Source organism: Tursiops truncatus, chromosome 20, assembly GCF_011762595.2.
Source record: "Tursiops truncatus isolate mTurTru1 chromosome 20, mTurTru1.mat.Y, whole genome shotgun sequence".
Classification (NCBI taxonomy): domain Eukaryota; kingdom Metazoa; phylum Chordata; class Mammalia; order Artiodactyla; family Delphinidae; genus Tursiops; species Tursiops truncatus.
Genome location: NC_047053.1, coordinates 11944114 through 11971088, shown reverse-complemented (window position 1 = coordinate 11971088; position 26975 = coordinate 11944114). Strand labels below are relative to the sequence as shown.

Genomic DNA, 26975 nt, shown 5'->3' with positions numbered 1-26975 from the left:
CTCTCGAGGGGTGATGTGTGTGTTCAAGATGAAGACATATATGTTGAGAAAAAAGGGGTCACATTGTTCTAAACCCTACTTTTCTCACTTAACAGTACAATGTGAATCTTCCTAGTAGCATAAGCAACACAGATCTCCTCTTATTTTATTGTATGGGCATACTTCCTTGTATCATTTATTCTTTCCCTCATTGATGGGTACTTCGGCTCTTTCCACTTTTTTTACCCATAAACAGTGTTTCGACAGATATCCTTGTATACATATCTTTGTGTAGTTGCCCAAATATTGCTTTCGGGTAAATTCCTTTAAGTGGGTTTATGGGCCAAAATACAGGAACATTTTTCAGGCTTTGGACACATAGTACCAAATTGCCCTTCAGAAAGTACCAGGTGCACACTTACCTACAGTCCTTGCCAACACTGGATTTTCTTTTTAATTGTGGCCAATCTGATAGGTGAAAGATGTTATCTTACTATTACCTTAATTTCTTTCATAACTTGGGAGGTTGGGCATGTTCCAATTGTTTATTGGTCATTTTATATTTCTCCTTTAGCAAGTTGTTTGTTCCTGTCCTTTGCACATTTTTCTGTTTTCCTTTCCAAAACTTATTTCTTTGAAATTGAATTATGCCAGTAATGTAGGTCTACCTGCTTGTGAAGCAGACCATGTATAAAGCAAACCCCCCTTCACTATTCTCTCCGCCTTCTCGATCTAATCACTTTTTGATAGTGTGAGGTATCTTCTGTATTATTTTCTCTGCATTTATATACATACATATAGGTCTTTTTAGGTTTTGTTTTTATTAAAAGGGGATCATATTCTATGTGATGTTCTGATTTGCACCTCCCCCTTAGTATATCTTGGAGAGCACCTTATATAAGCAATATAGATCTACTGCTTTCTTTTTGAATAACCGAGTAGTTTTTCTTTTTGAACAGCTTTATTGAGATAGAATTCAGTACCATAAAGGCACCCATTTAAAGTTCACAGCTTAATGGTTTTTAGTATATTTACAGAATTCTGTAACCATTACCCACAGTCAATTTTAGAACATTTTCATCAGCTCAGAAAGAAACCATATATCCTTTAGTTATCACCTTCCAAATCCCCCATTTCCCTCAGCCCTAAGCAACCACAAATCTACTTTTTGTCTTTTTGATTTGCCTATTTTGGATATCTTATAGTAATGGAATTATTATATTATTAATTATAATATTATAATTATATTATTAATTATATTATATAATATTATATAATATATAATTATATAATTATATATTTTATATATATGTGAAATTATATATATATAATATATATTGTTATATATATATAATTATATATAATTATATATAAATGTGAAATTAAAGATATAATTATATAATATATAATTATATATTATATAATATTATATAATATATAATTATTATTATTATACATTAATATCTTATATTAATGGAATCACGTGGCTTTTTGTGTCTGGCTTCTTTTACTTAGCATAATGTTTTCAACGTTTATACATGTTGTAGCATGAGCCAGTACTTCATTCTTTTTTTTTTGTTAATGGCTGAATACTATTCCATTGAATGGATATGCTATAATTTGTTTATTCAAAAGTTGATGGACTTTTTGGGTTGGGCCACCTTTAGCCTGGGAGAGGTCACTTGGAGTCTGCAGCAGGGCCAGGTCTCTGCAGGTGACTCCACAAGGGTCCTTTCCATGGTGGTTCTCTTCTGAGAATGCTGAGGGTGACGGGGCTGCAGGCAGTTCTGGCCCATTGGTGCCTGCAGAGGAAAGCAGGGTGGATGCCCTGCCTCTGCATGAAGAAGTGACAAGGACATGTTTCCTTTTCACTGCTTTCTTTTGTTTCCTATTCATCCGGGGACTGTCTCTTCTGGGCGCTCATTAACTCGTGGCTTGCCAGTGCCCTGATGTGGGCAGTGATCTTATGACAAAAAAGTGTAGCTGTTTTTCCAGAACGGGAAGTGGGGACACTCTGGGGCAACCTCTGCGTGTGTTTATTAGGGTAGAGCTTTCAGTCCCTCACCCTTTCATTCCACTTTTTCTCCTTTTGGTCTTACCTGGAGTTTACAAGGGTGGCACCAATGTAGGTTAAAAGTTTGGACTTATGTAGTTTACGATTTAAAAAATAACCCATCCAGGCCACTGGAGGCTGCAGTTCAATGGTTTTTAGATTTTGCTCACCAGTTCTTGGGTCCCAAAAGGTGCCTTGGGGACAGGGGACAGGGGCAGGCAGAGGTGGCACATCAGGGGCTCTGCCTTGGCCAGAGCCCCTGTGTTTTTACTGGTTTTGTATGTTGGAGTTCTAAGTGAGACTTCTGTGAGAAGACAGAAGAGCTGTGTGTTGCCACAAAAGTTGGAAAACGACTTGTGTGGGACATCTTGGCCTCACTGTTGGGCTGAAAACATCCCAAACACGAATCCTGCTGGAGGCTGAATCCCAGGGCTTTTGGAGACCTTAGCTTTTCCCAGGGACCCCTCCCTCTTGACAGAGACTGAGTAACTGTTCTCCCCAGGGCCATTTGCCAGGCCGGGCATGCTTTTCTCCCCCTCTTGTTGTGTGGGGTATTCTGGCCCTCCAGCCCTGCAAAGGCAAGATCAAATGATCTTCTCTCTTGATCCAAATGAATTTTGTCCCTGGGGAAGCCCTGGGTGGAGCTTCCAGACGGTCAACGCAGAGGCTTTCTCAGCAGACCTCCTGGCTGATGCCCCATCTTTCTCTCCCCGCCCTCTTTGTGTCTTTCAGTCAGCGGAGTTCTTTGAGATGCTGGAGAAAATGCAGGTGAGCATCCTCATTGTCGGGGAGCCAGGCACCGGGTGGGGATGCTGCAGTGGCCTCAGCGGACACGACACCAGCAGAACCCACAGGCAAAACTCGGGTGCTCGGAGGGAGGGCAGAGAAGAGAGAACTCACAGTCCTGATGGCCTGGACCACCTGAGGCCATTTCCAGGTCGAACGGCACAGAGGATCCTGGGACGGCTCCCGCCTGAAGGATGGAGAGAAGACAAACAGAACCTGCCAGCAGGGCAGACCGATGTGGGGAGGGTTTGAGGGGGTCCGTTGTTCCGGCAATGGGTTGGAAAGAAAGCCCCTTCTTAGGGGACTCATCTCACGTCTGCGAGGCAGAGCAGTGGAGTGGGAGACAGACCTGAGTTCAAATCCTGCATCTAACACTCGCTAGCACTAGTTCCTTCCCTTTTCTAAGCTTCTCGCTCCTGTTTTCTGTCTACTCACAGCACTGTTCTCACCTCACTCTGACACCAGACGTGTGGCAGTTTTCTCACGCTAAACAGTTCTGCGAAACCAGCTGGGTGCCCTACAGTTTCACTCAGTTCTGAGACTGTCTACCTGGAGGTAGGGTCAGATCCCACAGGTGAAGGGCTCAGTCTCACAAGACCACCCTCCTCCCCTGACTTCAACACCAATCCCGAGTCCAGGTTGACACCTGTGCTTCTGACTCACTGGCTACAAATCGGAGGTTCCCACGACCCCCTCCTCGGGTTCGATTAATTTGCTAGAGTGGCTCACAGAACTCAGAAAAAGGGTTTACTACTAGATTATCAGTTTATTATAAAAAGCTGTAACTCAGGAACAGCCAGATGGAAGAACGGCCTAGGGCAAGGTATGTGGGAAGGGGTGCAAGCTTCTCTGCCTTCTTTGGGCACAGCATGTGTTCACCAACCAGGAAGTTCCCAAAACCCTGTCCTTTCGGGGTTTTGTGGAGGCTTCTTTACATGGGCATGATTGATTAAATCATTGGCTATTGGTGATTGATTGAATCTCCAGCCCCTCTCTCCTCTCTGGAGGTTGGGGGTGGGGCTGAAAGTTCCAACCCTCTAATTGGGGTTGGTTCCCCTGGCAACAAGCCTCCATCCTTAGGGGCTTCCCAAAAGTTACCTCATTAACATAAACTTATAACAAGACACTCCTTTCACCTTTATGGCTCTGGAGCTGTTTTAGGAACCAAGGACAAAAGTCCAAATGCTATAACAAAAGATGCCCCCATTGCTCTTATCACCTAGGAAATTCCAAGCGTTTTAGGAGCTCTGTGCCTCAAATTGCATGAAGACCAAATATATATTTCTTATTATAAATCACAATATCACAGCTTCTATAAATAAGAACGCCCGCTTACATGTAAAATACCCACTCACGTGGTTGTTGGGATGAAATGAGAAATACGTAAAGACTTCGTAGGCATTGCACAAAAATCAGTGCTCAGTGTTGGGGGTCCTTTATAATCACCCCTCACCAAGGGGTCAGAGCTCACAAATGAGAACCACCGCCCTAGGGAATATGGGGGGAGGTCCGGAAGGCTTCATAAATGTAGATGGGAAGAAGATGCTGGTAATAGCCCACGTATTTCAAGCACTTCTCGGGCTCAGAGATTGACAGGCGTTATCTCATGTCTTCCTGACAAAGCCCACAGGAAGTAGGCATATTATTATTATCCCCATTTCACAGGTGAGAAAACTGAGGCCCAGAGATATTAAATAAAACATTTAAGGGCTCGGGGCTAGTACATAGCTTCAAGGCTTAGCCACTATATTATGGTGCTCTTTACCCTAAGTAGCTGCTGCAGGCTCCAGGAAGGAGGATCCGGTAGTGATGGAAGGTCTAGGAGGAGAGGCAGAGAGCGTGCCCACAACAGGCCTGAGATGCAGGTGGAGATGCTGAGAAGGCAGCTGCTACCAGCAAGCGTGGTCCTCCTGGGAAAGCCAGGTCTCCCTAAGGGGGGAGGGGGAGGGACTGTTTGAGGGAAAACTATTATTAGTGGTTGTGTCATTATCACGAGCAAGTTATTAAAATCCTGCTCTGTGCCCAGCAGTGTGTGGACTACAAACTGATTTATGTGCGTTTAGGGAACGTACAGTCAAGTTGCGGAAACAGGGAGGGCACCGGCCTTGACAGTGAGTGATGGGAGGCAGTGTGTAATAGGTGCTCAGTAAAGCTGGGACCTTCACCTCGAGCCACGGAATCCCCGCACTCTGGCAAGCTGGCGGGGAGTTTGCGGCTCACCCTGCCTTCTCTCTGGTTGCTCCCACGATCCACTCACCCCTCACCGCTAGCCGGGGCCCCCGGCCTCCCCAACAAAGGGCTTCTCTGAGCACAGACTCCAGCCCCACTTAACCGGCCTCACGGTCCTCGTGTTTCGAGGCTGCTGGGTTGTCCTCTCAACTAGATTGGGAGCCTGGCAAGGACAGGGGTCTTTTTTTTTTTTTTAGCCGCGCTATGCTATGCTATGTGGGATCTCAGTTCCCCGACCAGGGATTGAACCCGCGCCCTCTGCAGTGAAAGCGTGGAGTCTTAACCACTGGACCGCCAGGGAAGTGCCAGGGGTCTGGTTGCTTCCCGTGTGTCTCCACGGCAGGCGGCTGACACCCTTGGGCGGTGGGCCAATTTCATCTCAGTTGAGATTGCTGGTGGCTGAAACCGGACTTCCCAGTGCTTGGGCCTCTACCACGTGCCCACTGGGTCCCAGCCTCCTAGGGGCCACAGTTTCCAACTCCTCTGCCCGTATGAAACTCACATGGGAAGCGGCTTCTATGAAGTGTGGCTGGAGTCTGTCCTTGAGTGTGGGCGCGCTCTCTCACGCTGCGGGCGTGAAGACTGAGCCTCAGAGCAGCGAAGCATGCAGGGCACTCTTGAGAGTTGTGAAGAGCTGCAACTAAGATCCAGGACTCCTGACCTCCCGGCCCGAGAGTCTAGGGATTTGAAGAAGGGCACAATCCCTGTGAAGCAACAGGGGCCGAGTGCACAAGCTTTGGATCCCTTTGGTCCTAGGTTCACGTTCTAGCTGAGTGTCCTTGGTCAAGTCACTGTACCTCTCTGAGCCTCAGTGTCTTCATGGCTGGGGATGGGGGAGGGGGGCATAATCATAATACCTGTTGCAAAGGATGACACCCAGAGACGGCCCAGTGCTGCGTGGTGGCTCTGTCGTGGGGGAAGGCACAGGAGGAGGTTTGCTGTCCTGCCCAGGGGCTGTTCCCAGGCAGGGATGACTAGTGCAGGACAAACAAAACAAACTCCTGACATCACCCCCATCCCCATCCGCCCAGTTTGCCTCCCTGGACAGGGTCTGCTGGCCACTCAGGTGTTTTTTATCCCTGTGTGTGGAAAGGAGCACCTGTCCAGCTGGAGGGGGGCCCCCCAAGCCCTCTTGAACAACGCCGCAGGTGACTCAGCCCAGCCGAGTCTGGAGAAGCCCAAGTCTGAATCCACCCAGTGAGCAGGAGTCTTGGGCTCTGAGAGCTGTGGGATAGGACCACGCACTTGTAGACACACTTGTAGACACACAGTCCAGCTTCAAATCCAGGTGCTGTCACGCGCAAGCTGTGTGACGTTAGGCCAGCAACCTACTCCCTGGGCCTCAGTTTCCTCGTTGGTAAATGGGTGCTGAGGGCTTCAAAGGAGACAACAGAGGGAGCGCCGTGGAAGGCCAAGATCCTGATGCGTATGATGATGATCAGGCAGCGGCCGCTTCTGGACACTCTTCTCTCTAGAGGGGACCTGTTTCTCCTAGTGTGTCCCCATGTGTCCCAGAGTCTCACACCCTCATTGGATTTATTCAAACAATCTTGGGAACACCATGTGCCCCCCTCCCTCAAAACCTAGTTAATTCAGAACGTGACTATAGGACCGGGCCCTGCTCCCCGGAAGAGCATTTTCCAGATAACTGCAGATGATCCCCTTTAATCCAGGCCCAGTCATGGTGCCTGTCCCTTGCAGTGATGCATCTATGAGGCGGGAGGATGGGTGTTAGAATCCTCATTTTGCAGTTGAAGCCACGGAGGCTGCAAGAGGCTCAACTTTGTCAAGGGTCGTGGATAGTACGACAGCGGCAGAACGAGGACCAGGTGGCCTGCCTGTCACCCTTGGACCTTCCCACCAGGGAGGGGTGGAGCTGGTGTGGCATGAGGTCCAACATGTGGGCATCGATGACACCCGAAGATGCAGGTTCCCATCCTCACCCCTCGCCTACTGGCTTTGAGAGAGCCTGGTGGAGATATTTAAGCACCAAGATGAAAATGCTGTCTACCCGTAGTTTTACTATATAGCGATCAGTCTTCCAAGGGCTTAACACACTCTCAGCATTTAATCTTCACCACAAGCGTAGGCGACGTTTTCGTTCCCATTTTACAGATGGGAACACCGAGCCACAGAGAGGTTTTGTGACTTGCCCATGGTCATCAGGTCATCAGCGGCAGTGTTGGGATTTGAATCCTGGTGATCTGGCTCGAGTCCACGCTCTTAACCCCCTACGCTGCTGCCTTGCCGGAGGCTGCTGTGAGGCCTGAGTGTGTAAGGGGCCAGCACATGCCAGCTGCTGCTGCTATTGTGACTAACCCCCAGCTAAGCAGCTGCTCCTGATAGACTCCTCTGTTTGGCCTGTCTTCTGTGACCTTTGCTTTTCCATGGATCCTCTTCTCCTTGTTTCTGCAGGGGATCAAGCTTGAAGAGCAGAAGCCGGGACCCCAGAAGAACAAGGTGGGCTGGGCGGGTGACAGGCAGGGGACAGAGCTGGTATGCTGGGGTCTGCTCTCTTACACTGTCTAACTCTTACACAGTCACACAGTGTTGACCGGTACACAGTGGGCAGCAAGGGGGGCCCTGGCTTGACGCCTTTGGGGCAGCTTCAGGGTGTGCTGGGGCGGAGGCCTTGGTGAGACAAGGCTTGTGGCTCAGCTTGGCATCTCTGCACCTGCTCCTGCAAACGGACCGCGTGCAGCACGTAGGGGTGTCAGGCTCTATGCTCCAGACTCCGGAGGCGTCAGCTCTCAGCTTCAGCTTCCATTGCCAAGGCCCAGGCAAGCAGCTCATCACTTAGAGGTTAACCCCCTTTCCTGGAGGGGGCTAGGTGGGACCAGAGGTCATCTTCCTGTTACAGCATCCTAGGGTGAGAAGCTGGGTCACAGGAGTGTGGGACTCCGCGCTCTGCGTACTGCATCTTCAGCTGGCAGGGTTTGCACTCAGGTTCTGTCGGTTTGGGGAAGAACTCAAGCCACATCCCAGAGCTGCCTCTAGGCTGTTCTGTCCGGTGTTCTTCCCACTGATGCTCCCCAGCCTATTCCTCACCCCCTCTGGAGTAAGGAGTGGAGAGGGGAATGGAAACAGTGATCAAACTTTTTGGGCATTGCCGGGACTAATGGGGACATTGTCTGGTTTGTCTTGCAGGACGACTACATTCCGTACCCCAGCATTGACGAGGTAGGAACCCCCCTGGCTGCACGGCAGCTCTGGATCCTGTCTTTGCCGGCAGGGCGGGGGGAGCGGGGGAGCTGACGGAGATGATGTTGATGGTCCCTGCCCCACCCCACGTGGGAGAGAACCCTGGCCCTGGTACTTGAGGGCTTGAGGCCTTTTGCCACCTTTCCCTTTGTGACCTCAGCTTTTCCATATTTAAATTGGGGGTACCCATCCAAGCTTTGCACCTCTGAAACTACAGGGTTGGTGAAGCTGGAGACGTTGTAGGGCTTAGGGGAGGGGTTCATGTTGCTGCGTTTGGCCTCAAAGACGGGATGCCCTCCTTGGAGCCGTTCAGAAGTTGGAGGGCACCCCTACCGGCACCTCTCCCCACCTCCTGCAGACCCAGGGCAGGCTGCAGTGCAAGACCCTCCCTCTGCCTCTAGGTGGTGGAGAAGGGAGGCCCATACCCCATGATCGTCCTGCCCCAGTTTGGGGGCTATTGGATTGAGGACCCTGAGAACGTGAGCACGCCGACCTCCCTGGGCAGCAGCATCTGTGAGGAGGAGGAAGAGGACAACCTCAGCCCCAGCACGTTTGGCTACAAGCTCGAGTGCAAGGGTGAAGCCAGGGCCTACCGCAGGCACTTCCTGGGGAAGGTGAGGCCCAGGGGGCCCGGGGGCAAAAATAGCTGCTGGAGGGGGAGGCCCCCAGGAACCCAGCATTCCTCTCCAGTTGCCCCTTTATCTCTGTCTCTCCTCTTCGAAGTCGCCCTCCCTGTCCTTGCTGCCTGCCTGTGTCCTCATTGGAGAGGTCTGACTGGCTGTGCTCCTGGGCAGGGATGGGGCAGACAGAGGGTGTGCAGAAGTTAGGAAGGCTCTTGGTGTGATGAGTCTGGGTGGGGAATCACCCCCAACAAATATCTTAGGAGGTGATGGAATGGGTAGTGTTTGGGGGTGGAGGAGGGTGGAAGGGACAAATACATTCTCACACCTTGGAAGTCTGTTTCTGTCAAAATGGTACAAGTCTCTCGTGTCCTCATTCAAGCAGGTCCCCCTGAGTACTTGTACTGGATGACGTGCTGTGAGCCTCTGATGGCTTAAAAGTGACAAAGTTACATTTCTTTAAATATATTCTGCCCATTAGACTTGGCAGGTTCTGGAAGTCCCGAAGGTAGATTCCGGAAATCTCCGGCCTAAGGCAGCTTTGCAGTCTTAGGAGCTGCGTCAGAACCCCCTGGGGAACGTGTTAAAGTGCAGATTCGAGGGCCGCATCCTGATATGGCCTGTCTGGTATGGGCTCCCTGGGCCAGGAGGAGACCCACTGTCCAGAGGACCTCCTGGCTCCCCTTGGGTGGCGGTGCCAGTGAACTTCCTGGCTTTATTCCCACAAATAGTCTGAATTGGCAAGCGTTGCCCCTGGAAGCAAGGAAGTGGACTCGATATCTTGTGGTGAAGAACTTGGGCTTTGGTCAAGACAGGTGTGGGTTTGAACCCTGGATCTTTCACTATTAGTTGTGTGACCCTGGACAGTTAACAACTCTGAACTTGGTTTACCCATCTGTGAAATGGGGATGATGATGTTTCCTCCTGCATAAAGTTGTAGTCAGGATTAAAGGAGATAAGGGCTCTTAGGCCCTCAGCCCAGTGCCTGGCACATCCTGGGACTCAGTTGGGCCTCTCACTGTGACCCTTCTCCTTCTTCCCCTCCTCCCCCCTCCCCCCATCATCACCAGTAGCAGCCACAGCAGTAGCATCTTTCTCTTCCTCATTGCTATGGGGCTTCTGACTCCTGGTGAAGGAGGTGATTTGGGGGAACATGTCCGGAAGATCCCCTCCTCCCCGCTAACACCTGATTTCTGTCTCTAGGATCATCTAAACTTCTACTGTACCGGCAGCAGTCTGGGGAACTTGCTCTTGTCCATCAAGTGTGAGGAGACGGATGGTATTGAGTACCTTCGGATCATTCTCAGGTGGGGCTTCTGCACTGTTAGAGGCCACGCCTCTAGTGGCCAGGACCCAGAAATACCAGTCTGACCAGTCTGCTCTGGGTGTGCTGGGGAAACAGACCTGGCTGGAACCTTGGGGCTACGTCTGAGTTGCCAGGCAGGCAGACCAGGTGTTTATGCCTGGGGCCGATCGCGGGAGTCAGAGTGGTGTCTGGTTCAAGGTCACCCCAACCTGCCTCTCTTGTGGGGACTGGGACTCTGAGGAAGATGGCTTATCCTGCTGAGATGCAACTCCAACCTGTCCCGGGAGAGGGTTTGCCAGAATACTACCTACGGTGTGCAGCCAGGGAAAATAGATCCCAAAACATCTGTGTGCACCCGAGACGGAGTCGTGGTCACAACGGGAGCACCGATTCACAGCTAAGCTGGGGACCTCTCTCTGGAATATGACCTCCTCAAGGGCAGGAACTGGAACTGGTTTCTGTTTGGTGTGACTAACGTGTTTTGTAGAACCTCCTTTGCAATAATGACAGAGGGATGGTCTGTGTTCTCTGTAGGCTTATGGTCTAGTGGAGAGGAACATGGAGGATATGTGGCGCAGGTATTATTTTAGTGATTTACACAGGGTGCTGTGGGAGCACAGAGTCTGTCTTATTTATCTCTGTCCCTGGTGGGCTGGTGGAGAAGCCAGGAAGACCAGTGCTGATGTTTAGCCATGAGCCTGTCACGCTCCCAGTCCATATTTGTGAATCGAATTGGAACTCCTTGAAGGTATTTGGAAAAGAGCAATAACATTTTTTTTTTCTGCCCAGATTTTGAGATAAATTTGGGATGGACAGGGACACATAGCCTTGCTATAGGAGAGGTGAGATGGGGGGGCTGGTACAAGGAAGTTGTCAGCACTCATCCAATTTTGGTTTGCTCTTTATTAAGAAAGGAAGCAATTTGCTTTGCTGAGGTTCACCTGGCTAGAAATGATGTTTGCAAGGCAAGGAAGAGTCCATTAAATCGCTAGAGCCAGTTTTCTGAGGGAGTAATACCTGGATCCCCATCTCCTAATAGGATTTCGAGCTAGGTGAACCTCTGTAAAGAAAATTACTTCCTTTCTTAATAAAAATAAGACCCAGGTTGGGTAGAATTTCTGAGTAAGAAGATAACTGAACACAAGGATCTAACCCTCTTTTTCTAGTATATAGCCTATCTGAAATGCTGCACCTGAACTAAAAATAAGAGAAAGATGCCCAGCACGCAACGTACTTTGATGATTTTTTTTTTTGTCATCTGTGGGGTAGTTAGGACTGTAATGTAGGTGATATTGAGAGTTGCACCCCGTTGCTTCTTCCTTAGAAAGCAATGCAGTGTGGGAATATATGAAATTGGAGATTTGGGGACAATTCTATGCTGTTTAGAAGTAAGGGTGAGCCCTGGAACAGTCAGGGGTCTTTCTACGTGGAAACACTTTTGTTGTTTGGGGTCAATAGCATTTGAAATCAGTGCCCTGGGGAGCCCAAGCTCAAATGTGGCTCTCCCAAACAGAAATCCAGTGAGTGGGGTGGCAGAGAGAAGCCATTCACCAGCTAGGAAGTTGGATAATCACATCGTGTACCCAGAGTAATGGCCAAATTGAAAACCAGACATAAAAAAATTGGTCCCACAGCCTAGTAACTTTACCAGGCACAAAGAAGAAATTATGCAGAGATGAAATTCCTCTGCTGGCAGTGACTCCTGTCCCAGCTTCTTCCTCATTCCCTGTGGGCTTCTGGATTATTTAATTGATGTCTTATAACAACCAGCTCTCTAGCCTAAAATCTGAGGAGAGTATTCTAACAGCATCTGTGTGTGCCATGAGAGTTGCCAAGGAGAATCTACTAACAGGTTGGAGATAAATAACAAGCCTGAGTAGATGTCTCCATTTTCAAGTTTGGATATAAAAAGAAGAAGGAGAGGGGAAAAAAAACCCCTCATAGTTTGGTGAAAGAAAAGATTCTGCATCTAAAAAAGTATAACCTAGCATTTAGAAGGTAGGGAAATAACCAAGCTTTGAAAAGGATTTGTTATAAAAAGCCAAGTAAAATTTAGATATCTGTTAACTTTGTGTTTTCGGCAGACTTCTAGAAAAAAATAAACTGTTTTAAAGACAAAAGATTAAATAAGGCAATAGAATGATATGAAGAACGTGCTGGTTAAATTAAGGAAATAATATAAAAAAACTAAAAATGGCCAAGAAGAATTCTAAATGATATTACAAACAGTAAAGAGCAGAATCTACTTTGTGGAAAACCCAGTTAATAATATTGAGAATAAGCTTAAGAAGCTCTCACATAATTCAAAGGTAAACACAACAACTATAAAATGATAAGCAAAATTATAATGAATGTGGAGGATAGTGAACAGGAATTAACATGTGGATAATGGATGTTCTTAAGCTGATTGAAGACTTAAATCTGAAGATCAAAATGACTCACCAGGGCTCCCCTGATGGCACAGGGGTTGAGAGTCCGCCTGCTGATGCAGGGGACACGGGTTTGTGCCCCGGTCCGGGAAGATCCCACATGCCGCGGAGCGGCTGGGCCCGTGAGCCATGGCCGCTGAGCCTGCGCCTCCGGAGCCTGTGCTCTGCAACGGGAGAGACACAGCAGTGAGAGGCCCACGTACCGCAAAAAAAAAAAAAAAGACTCACCAAATATCAGACAAAATCAATGACAAAGAAAACGTACCCATTATAGAAAAAGAGAGAAAATAGAGGAATCATAAATAAATAAATATAATAACGGAAATAAGTCTGAGTACATAGATGATGTATAATAAATATAAATTAGTTAAATTCCACTATTACACAGAAAAGATTCTCAGTTTGGGGCATCTCTCCAAAGGGAAAAAAAAAATCAATCAATTAATTTTATTAAAGAAAGTAACTGTATATTTAAAAAGAAAAGTGTTGAGAAAAAGTTATAACAATCCAATCCGAAAAGAAAGCAGAGTGGGCAATATTAATATGGAAAAACAGAATTTAAGGCAAAGCAATCAGTGTGACAAAGAGGGCCATTGTCTATTTGTGAAAGATAAAATCCACAGCAAAGATATCTTATGAACATTTTTGTTGTTAATAGTATATATTTTAACAATATATGTGTGTGTATATATATATATATATATATACACACACACACACACATATATATAGTGATTAAAATATGGAGAAATTGGCAGAATACAATTGTAGTGGTAGATTTTAACATACTTCTTACCACTTGACATCAACTAGGGTAGGGAATGAGAGGGTATGGATAATCTCATTAATATTATTTATGTCAATTGTATATATGTATCTTTATATGTATCTGTACCTATACTTGGCTATCAAACTTTGATCCTCTCATGGAGATCTCTGCTTCTTTTCAACTGTCTATGGAATATTTACACAAATTGATCATAAGGTAGATAGGGCTTTAAAACAAAACCTAGACTTCTAGGCTCCAACCATTTAAAAAAATAACAAATTGTTATTTTTGTTATATAACAATTATATATAACATTTATATATATATAACAATATATATAACAATTATATATTGTTATATAATTATATATATGTAACAATTATATATAACATATATATATGTATATATATAACAATTATATATAACAATTATATATAACATATGTATATATGTTATATATAACAATTATAACATATATATAACAATTATATATAACATATGTATAATATACACATATATATGTGTTATATATACATATATAACATACATACATATATATATTTGAATATAAATATGTAAGGTAAAGACATGAATAACTATATCTTCCCATTTCCTCATTTCCCTAGCATTCTGTAGAACCTAGTGTTCTGTAACTTGCATCTGTTAACAATATATCTAGAGTTCTTTCCATATTAGTACATAAAGAGTTTCTTAATTCCTTTTACTGCTGCATAGTATTCTATCACCTGAACGTGAAATAATTTATTTAATAGATCCCCTATTAATGGCCATTGTCAGTCTTTCAGTATCACAAATAATGCTGCAATGAATAACCTTGTACAAATGTTAATTTGTATGGACTAAAATAATTTCTTAGAAGTAAAATAGCTGGGTCAAAACATAAATGCACGTGTATTTTAATAGATTTGCCAGATTGCCTTCAGTAGGAGCTGTATAAATTTGAACTTGGATTTTTGCCAATCTGATAGTTGAAAATGGTATTTTAATATGGTTTAATTTCATAATAATTTAATTGAATTATGTTGGGCATCTCTTCATATATTTAAGGATCACATGTATTTATTTTCTGTGAACTGTCTGTTCATAAGCTTTGCTCCTTTTTTTATAAAAAAAGGATTGTTAGCCCAAATTTCTATTTTTAAAAATCTTACAGATCATTCTTGATAGCAGTAGATTTAGGAACCAGAGTTTTGAGCCACAGAGTAAATCTAAATAAATTTTAAAAATCAGACACTTTGCTGGATATATTTGCTTACAATTTGACAGTAAAACTACAAATTAATAACAGTAATGTTTAAAAAACTCACTTAACCACTTAGAAGTAGGTTATCTCAACACTTTCCTAAATAACTGTTGGGCCAAAGAGGAAATCAAAGCTGAAGTTATAGAATATTTATAAAATAATGACATTTAAAATATTACATCTAAAAGCTTATGGGTTGTGTCAAAAGCTATACTTAGAAGAAAATTAATTGCCTTTAAAAGTTCCTTATTCAAAAAGAAAGAATCATATTTGTAAGTTGTTAGTAACCTGTCTGTGCCTCAGTTTATCTGTGAAACGGTGATGGTAGTATCCACCTTAAAATTATTGAATGCATATTTTGTGTCAGAACCTGATACATTGTAGCTACTCAAGAATGGTAGCTGCTATTATTATCAATATTATTACCTAAGGTAAGAGGAAGGAATTAAGAAAGGTTAAAGTTGAAAGAAATAAATTAGAAATAAAAAACCTCATGAGATTTGATAAGTAAATCTAAACTACAGATTTATTTATAGCCTAGAAAAAGATAAACTTCTGTTGAGGGAACAAAATAACAACAAAATAGGTAACTATTCAGCTAGTCAAATACAGATAAAAAGAGAAAATAAAAATACACGAAATTAGGCATTAAGAAGGCATATAACCACAGATGTAAAGAAGATCAAACAATTTAACAATAGACATTAATAGATATTATGTTAAAAAAATAGATATTATGTTCAACCAATGCTATTAAATTGAAAATTTTATTTGAAGCAGATGCCTTTCTGGGAAAGTATGCATTACTAAATTTAACACGAGGTGAAAAAACCTGACCGGCTCAATAATAATAATGGAATAAATTGAAAAAGTTCTCAAAGAATGATCTCTCTAAAAGTTTCTAGATCTAAAAAAAAAAAGAAAGTTTCTAGATCTAGATGGTTTGTAGGTAGTTATTTGAAACTTGTAAGGAACAGATTTCCTTAGAACTTCAAAGATAAATAGGAAATTTTAAAGATACTTAAGGATAAAGACAGATTATTTGTGAATGACAGCTAGGCTGAGAGCAGACTTCTTATCAGCCATGGGACAATGGGACAATATCTTTAAAGTGGTGGTAGACAGCTGTTTCAGATATTTAAAAAAATGAAGGGAATATATCAGTTACAGACTCTCCCTGAAAGAATTACTAAAGGATGTACTTCAGCTAGAAGAAAAGAGAAACCAAAAGGAAAGATGCAACTAAAAAGTGAGAAGAAATAGGTAAACTATGTTGATGAGTTTAATTACTGACTGGAGAAAGGAAGTTTTTTTTTTTTTTAAAAAAAAGCATTCTTGAATTAAATTTATAAACAAATGTAGGAGGGACAGTGGGAGGGAAGAGTTCAGTAGCTATTGTGTCCCCTCCTTCCTCAGGAGAGAGATAGCAAGTAAGTTTAGAGTTTGTTGGAAAAATATAAATACGTGTATTAGAAGTTACAGAAACTTCTGTAAAAAGAAAACACAGGGTTATTAAAAACACAAAATGAGAAAAAGTAATTCTAAGTACATTAGTAATCACAAGTATAAATTAGCCTATGAAAATATCAGGCTATCAGATTGAACTAAAAATGCAGCTATACTCTGCTTAATAAGAGACATGTCTAAAGAAAAATGGAAAGATTTAAAATAAAGAAATAAGAAGAGATATGCTGGAGAAATACTAACCAAGAAAGCTGGTGAGCAATAGACAAAATAGAGTTTTTAGGGAAAAAGTGTTAGTAGGGATAAAAGGAACACTCCTTTGTAACTTGGGAATCCTTCCCTACTCCTGATTTTCTTGCTCTGTGAAGGGAACACTTCTGTGTGGCACCCCTGGCTCTCTTCACCCCCTTGATATAAGGCTAAATTTGGGAGTAAGAACTTGATGTGTATAGCTGTGTTCTTTTCCCTTTCCCTCTTGGAGCTAGCTGCCCTCAGGGCATTCCCCCTGCTCCCTGTACTGTAAGTCCCACCTGAGCAGACCCCACGAGAGGAGGCTTGCCCCTGCGCAGCACTGCCTGTGGGTGTGGCTAACTCTGGGGTGTAGTCAGAAGACCCACTGCACCTTCACAGTAAGCTCATGTGCTTCCTCTTCACCTTTATCAGTGCCCAAGGAGTTATTTTAATTCCCAAATTACTTTTAATTTCTCTTTTCTGTATTTGTTCATAACTTGGGCAGAGAAGGATGCCCTTTACTGGACCCCTCAGAGGCCTCAGCCTACATGATGATCAAAAGAACAGTCCACCTGGAAGATCTAACAGTCATGAACTTGTATTTAGTAACATAGTCTTGAATTTAAAAAGGCAAAAACTGATAGGAATATAAGAAGCAGACAAATCCTCATAGTGGGAGATTTCAGTAACATCTCTCAGATGCCAATGGGCCAAGCAGACAAAAAATTGTGAGGATATAGAAGATTTGAACAGCACAGTTAACAAATTTGATCTTGTAACATACATTCTTGAACTCAACAAAAGAGAAAAAGATACATTCTTTTTCAAGCTCGGATGGAACATGAAAAAAAAGTCCACATATCAAGTCAGCAAACTTCAAATAATTAATATAGAGGGTATGTTCCCTGAATATACAAAAATTAAACTAGAAATCAACAATGAAAATACTGAAAGATAAAACTCATATATTTGGAAAGTTAAAAAAATAAAGAAAACCCTTGAAAGTAACTCAGGTGCTGAAGGGGAAATCGCAGAAAACTGACAAAATATTTAGAACAATGAAAATACTACCTATCTATGTGTGGGATGCAATTAAAGTGGTACTTAGGGAGAGATGTATAGTTTTATGTGCATTTGTAAAAAAGAAGAAAGATTCAGTGTGTAAGCATGCAGGTCAGGATGTTAGGAAAAGAATAGTAGAAAAAAAAAACCTAAAGAAAATAGAAGGAAAGAAATAAAAAAGACAAGAATAAGCTAGTGAAGTAGAAAGCAAAAATAAATAAAGAATAGAGGTCATAGACAAAACCAGAAGCTATCTCTTTGAAAAGATTAATAAACTAAACCCCCAGCAAGGGCTGACTAAGGAAAACAGAGAAAAGATACAAACAGATACTATTTCCACAATGAAGCAAGGGACACGACTGCAAATAGAAATGAAGTCTTAAGAGAATACCAAAAACAACTTTGTATCAATGCATTTGATGGATAATTTTATAGAAAAAACCCATAAATTCCGAAAAGTGACTCAATAAGGAGTAGAAAACCTCAACGTTCACCATTAAAGAACCGAACTGGGGGACTTCCCTGGTGGTGCAATGGTTAAGAATCCACCTGCCAATGCAGGGCACACGGGTTCGAGCCCTGGTCCAGGAAGATCCCACATGCCGCGGAGCAACTAAGCCTGTGCGCCACAACTACTGAGCCCACGTGCCTAGAGCCTGTGCTCTGCAACAAGTGAAGCCACCGCAGTGAGAAGCCCGCGCACTGCAAGAAGGGTGCCTCCCCGCCCCCCGCTCGCCACGGCTAAAGAAAGACTGCGCAGCAACGAAGATCGAAAGCAGCCAAAAAAAAAAAAAAAAGGAACCGAATTGATAGCCACAGATATCCTCCCAACGAAGAATAGCAGGCCCAGAGATTTGTCTGTGAAATTAAATCTCAGACAAATTTTAGCAAACCTTTAAGGGACAGAAAATTCCTATGGTATACAAACTATTTCAAAAGATGAGACGCTCACCAGCCATTTTACGAGGCTGGAGTAACACCTGGATATCAAAACCTGGCAAGGGAAGTACAAGAAAATAAAATAGGCCAGTGTTGCTATTGAACATAGATATGAAGCTCTAAATAAAATATCAATAAATTGGGCTTCCCTGGTGGCGCAGTGGTTGAGAGTCCGCCTGTCAATGCAGGGGACACGGGTTCGTGCCCCGGTCCGGGAAGATCCCACATGCCGCGGAGCGGCTGGGCCCGTGAGCCATGGCTGCTGAGCCTGCGCGTCCGGAGCCTGTGCTCCGCAACGGGAGAGGCCACAATAGTGAGAGGGCTGCGTACCGCAAAAAAAAAAAAAAAAATCAATAAATTAAATTCAGCAGGATATGAAAAAAAGAATACATCATAAGCAAGAGGAGTTTTACCCGCGGATTGAAAATATAGCTCAACAGAAATGTAATCCACCAGGTTAACAGATTAAAAACCATATGATTATCTCAGCAGTTGCAGAAAAGCATTCGGTAGAATTCAACACTTCCATAATGTGCTGAATGAATCAGGGGAACAGGCTAAACTTAGCCTTATGGTGAATCCTTTTATAAAGCAACTTTCATCTCATCTATATTTTACGTAAATACAGATTTTCAAATATTAGTTTTTCTTTTCATAAAGGTTTAATTGCCTGTCAGACCCAAATATGTCCAGAAGCTCTGCCCAGTTCTTCTGGAGAACACAAAAAACACACAAAGAAACAAAAAAGTAATGTCGAACTGGAAGGTGGCTATTTGCATTTTCCGTATTTCAGTTGCAGTCAGCTGTACCAGGCAGGTTCTTTGAGTATCCATTTCCCATGGGGTCCCTAAGTAGCATTCCATTTTCCAGTTTGAGTGCAGCGCCCAATGCCTGGGTTGGGCGGAATGAGGCAGGTCTGACCCAGGGTGACGTGAAGCACCTGCCTTGTGGCCTGGCGTGACCTCAGCCACCTTCCTCATTGACTCCATTTCTGTGGACACCCCTTTCTCATCCTCATCCATGTGTGCAGGTCCAAAGTGAAGACAGTACATGAGCGGATCCCCTTGGCCGGACTGAGCAAGTTGCCCAGCGTCCCTCAGATTGCAAAGGTAAAAGCGGACACTGAGAGGAGGTGGCTTCCTCTTTGAGGCCAGGTCTGGCCTCTGGGGTGGGGGCGGAGGCTCGTCCTGGGTGGGCTCTGCCCTTGGGGAGGGGGAGGCCATTGTCCTCTTGGGCCCTTGACTGCATGGATGCGGTTGGGGGGAGCGGTTGGCGGATGCCCCCCTTTCCTCTACACCTTGCCCATCTCATCCTCGCTGCTGAGGCTGATCAGGGAACAGGATAAGCCCCCAAGTTCACAGCTAGTTCAGGAGACAAGAGAAATGGAGAGACAGGGCTGGAGAATAGAGGAGGAGGGAGGAGAGGGGGCAACTGGGGCGACTTCACAGCCGAGGACGGTTGGGTTGAGGGATGACCGGGCTGTTGATTGAGACGGAGGGCCCCCCCAGGTAAGGAGCCATCAGCTGGTGGAGGGGCCCATGTCACTTCTCTGGGGTCCTGGGAACTTGGAAACTGAGTGATCAAAGTGGGGTGGGAAGGATGGTCAGCTGGGTGGGGTTGGACCCACACTCCGGGAGTGGGAATGCCAGGCAGAACTGTGTCGGATACCTTCGGTGGCCTCACTTCAGCAGGAAACCCCAGGAAGGTCCCTTGACTTTCCCGACCACATGCGAGTGAGCAGTGGTAGCACCAGGATCTGACTCCAGGCCGCCTGAGCCCTGCAGGTCTTGGCCTCACGCTCTTTTTCTTGGTGGGCAGAGGAGCGCAGGTGCCCTCCGTGGACGTGGACCCTGAGCTGTGTGTTTCTCTCTCCCTGCTTAGGCGTTCTGTGACGACGCAGTGGGGCTGAAATTCAACCCTGTCCTGTACCCCAAGGTGAGGACCTTCCCCCCTCTCCCCTTGCTCAGGGCTCTGCCATTTGGCACGGATTTGCACGCCTGGGGCTCTGTGGGAAGTCCTCTGCATCTTGGGGGGTTTTGCGGGGTCTCCGTGATACACCTCCATGTCTCCCCCTCTCCCTGCCCACCCCTTCACAAACTGATCTGCTGGGAACCCGTCCTCAGCCATGCCTGGGTCCCCAGCCCGCTAGAATTTGTCCCCAGCTGTGTGGAGGTGGCAGATGGGTAGCAGTGGTGCAGCTTCTCAGTCTGGTCGTACCTGCCTGAGGCCAGTGCTGGGCTGGGGAGTGATTCTGCCTCTAGCTGGGGGGCTGCTGCAGACCTGGTCAGCCATCAGGAAGGGGGCGAGGCGGGCAGAAGGCAGAACCCCACTAAGAAATAAAAGGCCAGACCTCGGCTCCCTGTTGCCAACATTACTACAGGTCTGGGGCCTTACAAGCTTCCGCCGGCCCCCTAGTTAATAAACTTGGCTGGTTGTCTGTTAACAGTTTCCTTAGGCTTGGCCTCCACTTGACCCCGGTTCTGATGTCGGGGTGTGGGTGGGGAGAAGAGCGATAATAACAAAACAAACTCCCAAGCCCGCTCAAGAGCAATTATGCCGTGAGAGGACTTAATCACCCATGGACAGTGAATCGCTTTAAATAGGCCATAGGAAGAGACCCAGGGCACTGGCTGCTGCTTCGAGAGCCCGCGGGGCCTGGGGAGAGGCCGTGGAAGCAGGCGGTGGGCCGGCTGGGGCTCGCTGGGGCAGGCTGGCTGGCGCTGATTCAGTCCATTCCGAGTCCCGGTTCTGACAGCCAGGAACCAGGAGGTGAGACGTTTGATGAGGGGAGAGGGGTCCTGTCCTGGCTGGGATACCCAGAACCCCCTGGAATGAAGCCTCATATCTTCACAATTGGGCTTGACACACTATTTGTCCCCATGCGGGGGCTGAGCTAATGGCAGGGTCCTCTCCTGCACAGAGAAATGTGCCAGAGCCCTTCTCTCAGACGCCTCTTTTCCCCCCCGCCGAGCATCTGTAGGCGCTTCCCAGTAAGATGCTGTGCTCCATGGAATATTTTCTATCATTCAGACTGCCCTCCCCTTTATAATTAAAGCTGAATTTGTGAGGTTTAACCAAACATCAAAACCCCATCATAAAGCCCTAACTTAACTACAAGTTTGGCAATTTTTGTTGTCAAATCACAGCCACTGAGAGAACCCGATGACTCTCATTTTTGCAGTTTTCTCTATAGCTTGGAAAGCCTCCGGCTCTGGTAATAATGGGAGAGCAGCTGTATTTTCATGTTTTCTAGATTGGAAGGACTGCTTCGTCCGGCTGGGATGTTAATCTGGCTGAGATGTGTGTGTGTTTTTACAATTCACAGAGTTTAGAATGTTCCTTGGAAGGTGTCCATGACCGGGTGCCTCTTCCCGGGCAGGGCAACTGCTCCACGCCTTTGACTCATCCCAGGCGGGAGTGGGGGGCACCCTTTGGGGTCGGGCAGCGCTGTTCTTCCAGGGGGAGCTGAGAAGTGTCCATTTCCTCAGGCAGCTGAGAGCCACACAGAGATATGTCAGGGGTGACAACCTGACATGGGCCACATACTCTGGCCAAAAAGTCATGCCTGGTTTGTTCTTCCTGTAGCAAAACATGTGGTCGAATCCCTCCTTTTTATTGCAGAGACCATCCCAATAGTCCCCAAGTCTTGTGTTTCCTAACAAGCTGGTCCAACTCTGATATTTCTGGAGGGTTTACATAGATGATGATGGTAATAGCTGCTGTGTGCTTAGCACTTCATGTGCTTGATCTCACTGAATCTTCACAGCCACACGTCTCCATTGAACAGGTGAGGAGGGACTTCCCTGGTGGTCCAGTGGTTAAGACTCCGTGCTTCCGATGCAGGGGGCACAGGTTCGATCCCTGGTCAGGGAGCTAAGATCCCGCATGCTGCGCAGCATGGCAAAATAAATAAATAAATAAAATAATAATAAAAATAAAGAAACAGATGAGGAGACTGAGGCCCAGGGAAGTTAAGTGGCTCACTCAAAGCTGCACAGGTGAAAGCAGTGGATTCAAAATGAGAGCTTAGTGTTTCTGACCAACTCTTTGAAGCACAATAGAAAATTCGATGGAACCAGTGGTCAGGGTTTTTTTGTTTGTTTTTTCTTTGCATATTGAATTAGCTAGCGTACGTTCTGCCTTAGAGACCTCTTGTTTTATGGATAAAGGGGATTGACGTCTGGGCAGGAGCAGTGCCTTGCTCAAAATCACACTGCTGCTTAGAGGTGGAATTGGAGCCGGCATCATCCTCGCTGACTGGTTTTGGGGTCCCGGCTGCACTTTTTACTCCCCAGATAGAACACTGGGGTAAAGTCAGTTCCCCGCGTCCTGCTGGACTGCCTGTGTGTCCAGGCCTTGGCTGGCATATCTGGAGGGAAATGGAATGGGTGATCCAGAGGTTTGGTCACCACTGGTGGAAGTCCAGGGGCTGGGAACAGCTGAGACCTTTGGAGTTGCATCTCGACCGTGTACTTTGGACTTCACCCTTTCTCTTCCTCCCTGTGTGGATGTTTCATATCAGGGGGGCATGTTCTCCACCAAAAGGGGTGCTTCCCCTTCCACTTGCCTCCTCATTTTGCCTCCAAGTTAATAATCTGATTTCTTCTTCCCACATTTTCCAGGCCTCCCAAATGATCGTGTCCTACGATGAGCATGACGTCAACAACACCTTCAAATTTGGCGTCATTTATCAAAAAGCCAGGCAGGTAAGCATCACGAATCCATACTGGTCACTAGATCCTGTGGTTTCTCCCTGGGGACTTCTGTTTTCCCATCCCCCAAGCACAGGAGCCCCGCATTAGGTTCTTAAATACTCTGAACACAGTGACCACATTTCATATATGAATTAGACTGGTGGTGGTAGAATCTTCAAGGTGGGCTGCTGCTCTCAAAAAGGCCTGCAGATCCCTTAAATGGTAATGCAGCTTTTCATGCAGTGAATCCTGATTCTTCCTGGCTCCCTCCGCTTATATTTAACAATGAGCTGTTCGTCACAAGAAAAGTCGGACTGGGTGGAGGGAATGCGTGAGCACAGGCTGCTTTCTCCTTGCCCACCACTCTCCTGGCTGGGAACTAGCTTTTGCTCCCCACACTCGAGTAGTGTCCTGGCATCAGCTGTATGCTCTCTGCCCAGCTCTGTGTTCATTGATGTCACCCTGGTAGCTTGAAATCAGCCACGATGGAAGTATTCACACCATGGAAATGGGCAAACACCAGGGCTTCTGTTTTCTGTCTTTGGAGAGGAGGCTGTTAAAAATTTTACCAGTACATAGAACTCCTCTATCTCTTGTAGCACTCACGTGCTTCTTTGGCGTCAGTCGACCAGAATGGTGTTTCTCAAAGTGCGTTCCATGAGACACTAGTCCAGTGAGGTACTCTGTGAACAGATGAGTTCCACGGGGGTGGGTGTGGTCAGTTGTGTGGGAACATTTTAAAGGTTCTAAGAACCCCCAGAGTAGAGAACTCTTTATAACTTTGTTGAACTCAGTGTTTCCCATACATATTTGACCACAAACTTCTTATCCTCCTACTATGAACTTTTATTAGCATCCTGAGAAGTGGTCTGCTGAACACACCGGTATTTCCTCATCTGGGTTGTATGGAAGAAGGTTCCACACCTATGTCACCTTTGTATCATCCAAGAACCTAGCATGGGGTGTTTATATAAATACACTCAATTTTTTGTTATGTGAATGAATGAATGAATAAAAGTTTTGACCCTGTGAGTGGTCGATAATAGGTCGACCTATCGACCTAAGATAGGTCAATAATATCTTTCAATATTATCTGTGTCATCTTCTTAGCGTGACAGTGTGTTTCTCAGCTGGATGATAGCGGACTTCCTTGTCTGAAGATATTAGACCACAAGAGGCATGTGTTCACTTAAAAACACTCTAATTAATGAAGGCTTGTGGAGCTGAAAGACCAGCACAGATAAATCTTATAATTTAAGGGAATTATTCAAGTAGCCACTCTAATTATTTTCACATACTGCATTTTTATTTTGTACAGCTCTGATCATACAGTCCCACTAATTAAAGTTCTTTGCTTGTGAAATTTACCAAAGCAGATCTCATAAGGTGATTACAGTCCAATGTTCCAGCAGAGTTATAATTACTGAACATTAACCATCCACCTCGGAGAAGGAGTCTGAAGGAGTCTGTATGTTCTTTATGTACCTGACACCACTGAGGCGAGGTGGGGTCGCCCCGGCAGATAAGAGTCTTTTCTTAAAATATTTGGATTGTTTTTTTGCAAACCTACATTGGGGGGATTATATATGAACATGGGTTGCGTGAAAGCCCTATGCTGGTTTTAGGATATAAATAAGCCCCATCTAGCTCTCTGTTTGTCAGGCACTTTGCTAAGCCTGTGGAGGATACAGTAATGACTAAGAACATCTCCCTTGAGTCCATGGTCACGTTCAAGGCCAGTATAAAAATAAAGACGGTAATACCAGGCTGGGTGTAATTCCTAGAGAGAGGTGCACACCCCAGAGCATAAGCTGGATTGTTTTCTCAGGAGAAGATGTATGTGCTTAGAAGCAGCTATTCTCCCGAACCCTAGCTTCATGACCTGGGGCATACAGCATGCTGGACTAGAGTTGGGATGCCTTCGTGGCATGTGACAGATCAGGCATCGGGAAACCTTTTCTGTAAAGGGCCAGATAGTAAATATTTTAGACTTCACGGGCCGTACTGTTTGTGTTGCAACTATTCAACCCGGCCTTTGCAGTTCAAAAGCAGCCGTAGACAATGCTAAGTGAATTGGCCTGGCCATGTTCCAATAAAACTTTATTTATAAAAATAGGCAGCGGGCCCAATTTGGCCCCCAGGCCATAGTTTGCTGACCCCTGCTAGAAAGCAGTGTTTCCCAAATTTTAGACGTTCACAAACCACATCCAAGATCATGTCATTCTACCCTTACTTTTTTTTATTGCACCGATACCACTAACTACTTACTTTTCTTTAAAGTTTTCTTTCACCTTAAATTCAATTTTTAAAGGATATTTTATGTCACTACTCTTACTGGGAAATTAGTATCACTTGCATGAAATGAAGGTAATTCTAAAAAGAAATACTGTAAAAAAACAAAATTAAGTTATTGAAATCTAGCTAGACTCTGTTTCCTATTGAAGGCTTAGAACCTGAGGTCGGTTCTTTCTTCTTATAAAGCAGGCATTAAGGAGATGTTAAAGAATCACCTGTTGGAGACTTCCTCCTTAAAGGGATTGCACAGACTGGAGTGTCTTTGTGTCATCTTCAGCTGTTCATTGCCATCTATGGGTGTTTGCAGAGCCTTCAGCTGTTTGCAGAGCCTGCCACTGTGGGTAGAACCTTTTGATCAGGCAGGGCCACTCAGTGTTTTAAGCCTGTCATGATTGCAGAGCTTGCTACTGTTTTCAGCTTTGCTTTCTATTTTTAAAAAAATGATTAAACTTTTAATTTTTTGATATTTGTAAATTTACCTGCTGTTGTGTTAATAAGAAATAATACAGAGAGATCTTGTGTACCCTTCATGCAGTTTCCCCCAAAGGTAATGTCTTATAAAATGATAGTACAGTATCACAGCTGGGATACTGATGGTGATACAATCCACAGATCTTATTCAGATTTCCCCAATTTTACACATGCTCATTTGTGGCATGTCTGTGAATTATATTCCATTGTATGGATATATCACATTTTGTTTATCCATTTGTTAGTCATCGTATATAATTTTATCACACATGTGGGTTCCACAGTCAAGATACGGAAGAGTTCCACCAACACTAGGATCCTGGTGTGGCTCATGCTTTTATAACCATGCTAACCTCCCTCCTGCCTCCACGCTCCCTTCCCCGGCTCCAGTCCCTAACCCCTGGCAACCGCTGATCTGTTCTCCAATTTCTAGAACTTTGTCATTTCAAAAATGTTGTGTAAAAGGAATCATACAATATATAACCTTTGGGGATTGGCTTTTCTCCACTCAGTGAGATTCATCCAAGTTTCTGAGTGTATCAATGGTTTGTTCCTTTTCATTGCTGAGTAGTGTTCCATGGTATACCTAGATGTACCACAGTCTGTGTAACCATTCACCTATTGAGGGATAGACATCTGGATTGTCTGCAGTTTGGGGCTATTATGGATAAAGCCACTGTGAACATTTATATACAGGTTTTTATGTGAGCAGAAGTTTTCATTTCTCTGGGATAAATACTTAGGAGTGCCGTTGCCTGGTTGTGTGGTGATTATATGTTTATTTTTGTAAGAAACTGCCACGCTGTTTTCTGGCGTGGTTGCTCCACTTTACATTCCTACCAGCAATGCGTGAGTGATCCATTTTCTCTACAGCCTTGCCACCATTTGGTGTGGTTACTATTTTTCATTTTAGCTATTCTGATAGATGTGTAGTGAGATCTCATTATGGTTTTAATTTGCATTTCTCTAACAGCTAATGACATTGAACATCTTTTCTCATTGAACATCCTACTTGCCATTTGCATATCCTCTTGAGTGAAATGACTGTTCATGTCTTTTGACCGTTTTCTAATTGGATTTTCTTTTACTGTTGAGTTTAAAATTTTTAAATAACAGCTTTATGGAGGTGTAACTGACATACCATACAATTCACAATTGCATGTGATTTATATCTCAATAAAGT

The 26975-nt window shown here is 45.0% G+C and overlaps 1 protein-coding gene and 1 non-coding gene across 10 annotated transcripts in view; both read left to right on the top strand.

The window, feature by feature from the left end:
* The window catches only part of RAP1GAP2 (RAP1 GTPase activating protein 2), a 218772-nt gene that overhangs the window by 154101 nt on the left and 37696 nt on the right, over positions 1-26975 (top strand). For 5 of the 9 annotated variants that reach the window (XM_033847049.2, XM_033847050.2, XM_033847048.2 and 2 more), the window contains 8 exons: positions 2765-2800; positions 7463-7507; positions 8195-8227; positions 8650-8862; positions 10072-10175; positions 19363-19441; positions 20214-20267; positions 22955-23038. In XM_033847049.2, coding sequence (XP_033702940.1) covers positions 2765-2800; positions 7463-7507; positions 8195-8227; positions 8650-8862; positions 10072-10175; positions 19363-19441; positions 20214-20267; positions 22955-23038 — 648 coding nt within the window. The remainder of the gene's footprint in view (positions 1-2764; positions 2801-7462; positions 7508-8194; positions 8228-8649; positions 8863-10071; positions 10176-19362; positions 19442-20213; positions 20268-22954; positions 23039-26975) is intronic. The other 4 variants (XM_073798113.1, XM_033847052.2, XM_073798114.1 and 1 more) reach the window with 1 other exon arrangement.
* On the top strand, positions 22133-22205 carry TRNAR-CCG (transfer RNA arginine (anticodon CCG)). The gene has a single exon. It is a non-coding gene; the product is annotated as a tRNA-Arg (tRNA).